This window comes from Phalaenopsis equestris, unplaced genomic scaffold (assembly GCF_001263595.1).
Source record: "Phalaenopsis equestris unplaced genomic scaffold, ASM126359v1 Scaffold000125, whole genome shotgun sequence".
Classification (NCBI taxonomy): domain Eukaryota; kingdom Viridiplantae; phylum Streptophyta; class Magnoliopsida; order Asparagales; family Orchidaceae; genus Phalaenopsis; species Phalaenopsis equestris.
In genome coordinates this window covers 1129790-1137306 of record NW_018164567.1, presented here as the reverse complement: position 1 = coordinate 1137306, position 7517 = coordinate 1129790, and the positions used below count along the sequence as shown (strand labels likewise).

Here is a 7517-nt window from a genome sequence, read left to right as displayed (position 1 = left end):
CGACTTTAGTGACCAAACCATCTAAGACGACTTTATCTAATTTTGTCCGTCACAGCTATCACGGATATACTATCACGGATATACTCATTTCGCATTTTGTCTCTTAAGTGTAAAGCCACTCATCCACTTAATCATTCTCATCTCGGCAACACTTAACTTTTTTCTATGTTTCCCTTTTAAAGGCCAACATTCAACGCCATAGAGCATTGTAGGTCTCACCACCGTCTTATAAAATTTTCCTTTTATTTTAAGCAGTACTTTTAGTTTAAACAATTTAAATTTTCTCTTTTGTGTTCAATTACCAGAAATACCTATGCTTATTTTACATGTTTGTCCGCCATATGAATTGGATTTTTGAAACTACAAATTAAATTAAAATTTCAATTTATATTAATTGGATGCTGTTTCTTTTATCATGAGGCTTCATTAGGCTGTTTTAGAAAAGCAGAGTTATTTGCTTCTTGGAAGGAATGATGTCGAGAAGTTGATGAGACTAGACCCAGCCAACTCTTGTTTTCAGAACTCTTATGGACAAATGATGAAAAACAACGTTTCAGATACAGAGAGTATTGAAGCTGAGAGAGAAATGAGCAATCTTTTATTGAATTTGCGGCCAATTAAACAGGTTTAGCTTTAATTTGCAATTACTCAAGTACAGTTCCAAGTACATTTCCACTTTTTTTTTTAAGTTACATGCTATGTATTATTTTTGCAATCTGTTTCTAAAGCCTTACTTTCCTCATTTTACCTTAAAATTTTGCCATTATAATCAGTTCTTTTGAGTTATATGCCATCATTGAATACACTAACTTCATTAAATTCAACTTGATTGTTTTTGTTCGGGCTTGCTAAATCAGAAGTGTGCTCATTAAGTATTTCCTTCCCTCATGAAGGGGTCCTTACAAATTTTTTTAGTTTCTCCTGGTAAAAAGTGAACAAAAAATTGCCTTTTAATGTCTCTGTAATTATGTTATGGTAAGTACTGTTCCAAGCCATAAAAACTGACAATGCCCAAGAATATTTTTAGTCTGTCCTAGTAAATGACCTCGTACATCAAGGGATTATCGACTGAAGCTCCTCTTTCGACATCTCTTAACAAAATGGGGTTATTTGAAGGAAAAAAAAAACATCTTTAACTGTAGTCTATATCAGTAATGTTCACAAATAATTCTAAGATCTTTGGGAAAAGCCATCCTAACAACTACATATATTATTTATAGAATGCTCTAAGTGTACTTCAATTTGAAACCCCTATTCAAACCATTCTCAATTAATTTTTTAGAACAAAAATCATTTCTTTTGTTCCTCCAATAATCTTATGGTGTGTATATTTCATTAACATTTATTTTGAACACCAAAATAATATATATACCCTGAATTTATTAAAAGGATTGTTTTTGGATACTCCCCAAATCAAAAATATTATTAACATTATTCTTTGGTCACTAGACAAACTTATAATTTCATGGACAAGCTTGAACACTAATCTTACTTCCTCCAATAAATCATGGGGGAGGAAATTAAAGATTAAGAATTTAAGTCTCAAACTTTTTTAATTATCCACTAACATCTTTCATCAAACCCATTGACAATGAATATTTTTGTTGCCTTTCATTCAACCTACTAAAACCTCATCAAAACTGCAAACTCCCTCATCATCTTATAGTATATCCAACCCATTAAAGCCTAACAGAATTACACTCTCATCGTTTTGTTAATACACAACCTATGGGAAATAAACTTTGTTCATGCTAGAAAGGAAAAGAAAAATCAAGTATAGGGGCAAGTAACATATCTATAGCATAGCAAAGAATTCAAACCTGGTTTAGAGATCAATTGAATACAAATTTGTAAAACAAAACGCATAATGATTATATTAATCTCCACTGCCCTATTTCCTTAAAAAATGGGTGAGGTCATGTGCCAAATGTCCAATCAATGATTTCATGATATATACAAGAGGTTCGCTTCAATATTTTATACATTCTATTGATAAAATATATATTCCAAAAAATATTATTAATATTGCTCTCAAATTCACCAAGTGAAAGAAAGCTTTATTGCAAGAAAGCATGGTCTTAGAACAGTGTGTTATGTGAAAGGTTTTTGAATTTCTACTAGAAAAATAACTGATTGGATGCAAATGAATCATTACAATCAAATATACAACACATAGGACTATATCTAAATTTGACCTATTACAAAAGGATATACCTGATCGTATGGAATTGATTTTCAAAAAGTTTTTCCTCTTTTGATAAGCTCAACAATATATTTGGACTGGCCTTCAGATCAGCTTGACAATAAGATTTTTTTTTTGTAGAAATCTTGATAAGTAGATATAGTGATCCTATCTGGATTAAAAATTTGAGAAACACCAATAAGTTATGTTAAACCAGAAAAGCTCTACGTGGCCTTAAACTATCTTCTCGTGGCTGGGTTGATAGATTCTTTGAATGTATTGAAAAGTATGTCTACAGTCAACGCCAAATTGATAACATTTTCTTTATCAAGTGCTCAGCTTAAGGAAAAAGGCAATTTTAATCATGTATATGACGATATTGTATTGCGGGTGATTATAAAGAAGAGCTAACTATATTGAATGCAGTTTTGACAACAAAAGTTTTGGTAATAGAATAGAAAAAATTAAAGTACTTTTTTGATATGCAAGTGGCATGATCAAAACAATATATTATTAGTTTCAACGGATATATTTTTTGATTTAGTTAAAGAAACAAGAATGCTTGGATGTACGCCCACTAAAACTCCAATGGATCAAGCAAAAAATGTATTGGGATTGCCATGACACTATGAAAGGCTTGTTATGTAAAACGCCATCCAATATGAAAATTAAAATTTTCATAAATGCTGATTGGGTTATTGATATATCAAATTGAAGATTCATCTCTACTTATTATACTCTGTTTGTGAAAACTGCGTTATATGGAGAAATAAGAAATAAATTTTAGTCTCAAGAACCAATGTTAAAGCTGAATATAGGGTAATAACACTAGGTATTTGCAAAGAAATATAGTAAAAAAGATTGTTTGAAGAACGAATGTTGCTGGAATCAACCAAAACCACAATAACGGAAGCAATATTATTAAGCAAAGCAACTAGGGTTACAATCAAATCTCAAACGGAAACGAAAAACAAAACCAACACTAATATCCGGCTAGGGTCGAGTAGGAATATTTGTGGACAATGGCGATGAGGCTGGATTGTTGGTGGTTGAGCGGAGAAGTGTAGGTGGGGAATTGGTTGGAGACAGTGACGGTTGAGTGGTTGACGGCTTTATACAAGAAGAAGAGGAGGGGCCTGACGGCTTGGGAATGAGGGAAGGTATATTACCTTTAGCGGTTGGAATAGGGGAATGTAAGGTGGATGGCGGCTAGAATAGGGGGAAAGTAAGAGGGTGACAGGCGGTTAGAAAAGAGAGAAAGGTAGAGGGAGGCCGACAGGGATTGGTTGGAGGCAGTGACGGTGGAGTGGTTGACGGCTGTAGATAAGAAGAAGAGGAGGAGCCCGACGGCTTGAGAACCAAGGAAGGTACATTACGGTTAGCAATTGGAATAGGGGAAGGGAGGAAGTAAGAGGGTGGCCCGACGGTTGGAAAAGGGAGAAGGGTAGAGGGAGTCCAGCGGCTGAAAGAGGGAGAAGGGGGAGTTTGAAAGGGAATCGTGGAGATAATCACCATCTCAGAGAATGATATAGTCAGAGCATCACCTATCATCGGATACAACCTTGACAAGGGGAAACGCATGGAGGGAGAAGTCTGAAAATAAACAAAATTGAACCCGAACTTAGCAAACACCATATTTATAATAGATAAATACGAGGGAAAGGGAGGGGAGGGCGGCAGTTTTCACCCAACAACTGGATCAATTCTCGACCACTGAACTGATCGGTTCTGCTTCATAAGCCCCGTGTCAGTATCCTGCGGTTAGGGGAGCTTAGACTTCATTCGAGGAAGCTTTTGGTTCCTTATAGTACGATGTTAGGTCTGCGACAATAAATGTGGCAGAAATATTGTAGTCCCCTGGCAGGTCGATCTTATAGACGTTGTCAGTCCGCTTTTGAAGTATTTTGAAAGGTCCATATGCTCTGGACTTGAGTTTTCTGAATGCTTCTATTGGGAATTTCTATTTCATCAACCGGATCCTTATTCGGTCTCCTTTAAATGTCACCTTTTTTATTGCCTTGTTTGACTTTTCCTGATACTTGAAATTCTGCTTAGTGATCTCTTTTCCAACCTCCTCATTGATCTTCTGAATCTCATGCACCCATTCCTCTGCGTCCTCACTAATCACTGACGTCTGCGGGAGTGGTACCAATTCGAGCGGTGTGAGTGGGTTGCACCCGTACATGATCTCAAATGGGTTGTGACTTGTAGTTTGAATCACAGATCTGCTATAGTCAAACTCGATTAGAGTTAGAATTAAATCCTACTGCTTAATATTCTTCCCAACAAAGCATCTTAGCATATTTCCAAGGCTCTTGTTCACTACCTTTAGCTGCTCGTCTGTCTGTGGACGTGCTGTGGAACTAAATTGAAGCTTTGTGCCCGGTTTTCCCCATAGAGTCCTCTAGAAGTGACTTAGGAACTTGGCATTCCCGTCTAAAGTGACGGTCCCTGGTTTCCATACAATCTTCCGAAAGTACAAGTCAATGATATGTGATGCATCTAGTGTGGTGGTAGGGTACGAAACATGGCATATGTAAGGATTGATCTTCAACGACCATGACTAAAACCTTATTCCACTATGTCTTCGGATGACCCACTACAAAATTCATGCTAACATCCACCACGGTGCCTTTGGTACCGGTAATGGGGTGTAGTCTCTCCACATCTCTTGCTAGTCAGATAAAAAAGAAGTGTTTTCTTTAGAGCCCGAGACTCTTGTCCCTGCCAAAATACTCTGCAAGTCCTCCACTGTGACTTCTTGAATAATGAAATCGCTAAACGAACATCTAGGAATACACAACTTACTTTGGTAAAACATGAAATCCTAAGCTTTGTTGTACTGCTTGGTAGGCTTCTCTTATCATTGCTCCCAGTTTATCTAAAAATCGTTGTCTGTCTCGTATAGCCCCTTTATTGTCTCAAAGCCTACAACTCGAGCATACATCGCTGTGATCAACAAATGACAACGACTCAGTGCATTCGCTTCGCGTTTTTGAGTCGTCGCCTTATGCTTGAGCATGAACTGGAATGCGTTGAAAAACTCCTCCCAAGCTGCGTGTTGGCCCTTCAGTTTGCTTTGATTGTTTAATAATTTTAAGGCTTCGTGGTCTGTGAACAACGTGAACTAGCTTATCAGTAGATAATTACTCTAGTGCTTAAGAGCTTTTACAATAGTATAAAATCCCTTGTCGTACGTCGAATATTTTCTCTTGGACTCATTTAACTTCTTATTGAAATAGTTGATAGGCTGATCTATCTGGCTCAACACTACTCTTATCCTCACGTCGGATGCATCACACTCAACCTCAAATAGCTGATTTAAATCTTGTAATGCCAAGTCTGGTACTTGGGTCACCTTCCCCTTTAGTGCGTCGAAACTATTCTGAGTTGTATCTGTCCACTGGAATTGCTTCCTTCAAAAGCTCTGTCAGGGCGGCGGTGATGGTACTATTCCTGATGAATCGTCTATAAAATGTCAAGAGTCCCACAAACTGCCTCAACTCAGTGAAAGATTGTGGTACTGTCTAGCTCACATTGACCTCAATCTTTGTAGGATCTATCTGAATGCTTGCATTAAAAACAATATAACCCAAAAAACATACCTGAGTTGTCTTAAATTGACACTTCTTTAGATGGGCATATAACTTTTCTGCTCGCAACACCTCGAATACCATCCTCATATGCTATAAGTGCTCCTCGGATCTGTTGTATCCCAAAATTTCTTCGAAGTACATCACTACAAATTTCCTAAGGGCTCGCAACACTTGATTCATCAACCTCGTAAATGTGTTGGGCGCATTAGACAATCTGAAGGGCATAACTGTCCACTCGTACAAGCTATCCCATGTCTTGAAAGCGGTCTTCTACTCATCCTCTGGTCTCATCTTGATCTAGTGGTACTGCCTGTGTAAGTTGATCTTGGAAAAGAGGGTGGCTCCGTGCATTTGATCTAAGAGATCTTCCGTGTGAGGTATGGGGAAATGGTATTTGAGTGATCTTGTTGTTAGCTATGCTGTCAATGCACATCCGTCACGAACCATCATTCTTGGGTACCATCAGGGCGGGATAACACACGGATCGATACTCTCTCTGACCAACCATCTCGCAATCAGAACTTGTATGTACCTGCAACTCCTCATGTTCTGCAGGTTTCAATCTATAGTGGGTCGGTTTGGCAACACTGATCTTGGTATGAGATCTATTGCGTGTTGCATGTCTCTCAATGGCGTGAATCCCTCTGGAAGGCTGTTGGGCATCACATCCTGGAAGTCACATAACAGTTGCTGTTGCGGTGCTAGTATCTCACTCTCCTCCACATTTCCTTATAGTAGGATTAATGTCATTGCCACTGGAGCATCCCAAACTGATTGCATGAATGTGACCCTCGAGACTAACACCTTCTCTATATCATCTACACCTCTCACATTTTTAACAGGTAATAGCACGATCTGTTTTCCATCCCTCTCGCAATGAGACTCTTTATATGTCGCTGCAACTCGTACTTAGCAGGTCTCAATTTGTAGGTGGGTCGGTTTGGCAACAACGATCCGGGTGTGAGATGGCGTGCTAAATGTCTCTTAGTGCTGTTAATTCCTCTATTAGGCTGTCGGTCATCACATCCTGTAAGTCACGTAGTAATGGATGTAGCGGTGATGGTGTCTCACTCTCCTCCTCAATTCCCGCTAGCAGGATTAATGCCATTGCCACTGGAGCACCCCCAAACTGACTGCATGAAGGTGACCCTCAAAACTAACGTCTCCTCTGTGTCGTTTAAACTTCTCGTTTTCTTAACAGATCACAACACGACATGTTTTCCATCCTCTTTAAAGAAGTAAGTGTTCTTGAAATAGTCACGTTGAGTCTTGAACTCGAACTGTCAATACCTCCCTAACAGAATAAGACGTGTCCATTGGAACCACGTTGCACCTCACTTGCTATTGTAACTGATCTCTAATTGAAAAGTCAACCAAGCGCTGTTGATCTACACATGTCGTTTCCCCTCTTCAACCAGATAACCAAGCGCTGTTGATCTACACGTCGTTTCCCCTCTTCAACCAGATAAGGGAACAGGCCTACCAGCATTTCTGTATGGTCAATCCCAATTTCTTCACCATCAGCGTAAATACTACATTTTCGCATCTTCCACTGTCGATAATCAAACTGCAATTTTTGCCATTAAGCGTACACTTGGTGCGAAAGATATTGTGTCTCAGCAATGATTGATCTTTGGCTCTATCGACAGGACTCTCAGTGTGGCTAATATTTCTCCCTCGTCACTCTGGAGCCATTGTTCTACCTCTGGACTTTCCTCTGATTTCTCTTCTCTTACTCG

At 38.6% G+C, this 7517-nt stretch overlaps 1 protein-coding gene across 1 annotated transcript in view; it reads left to right on the top strand.

The window, feature by feature from the left end:
* LOC110021239 (exocyst complex component SEC8) overlaps window positions 1–7517 on the top strand; it is a 92176-nt gene that overhangs the window by 45165 nt on the left and 39494 nt on the right. Inside the window, exon 19 of the mRNA XM_020719655.1 lies at window positions 431–625. Coding sequence (XP_020575314.1) covers window positions 431–625 — 195 coding nt within the window. The remainder of the gene's footprint in view (window positions 1–430; window positions 626–7517) is intronic.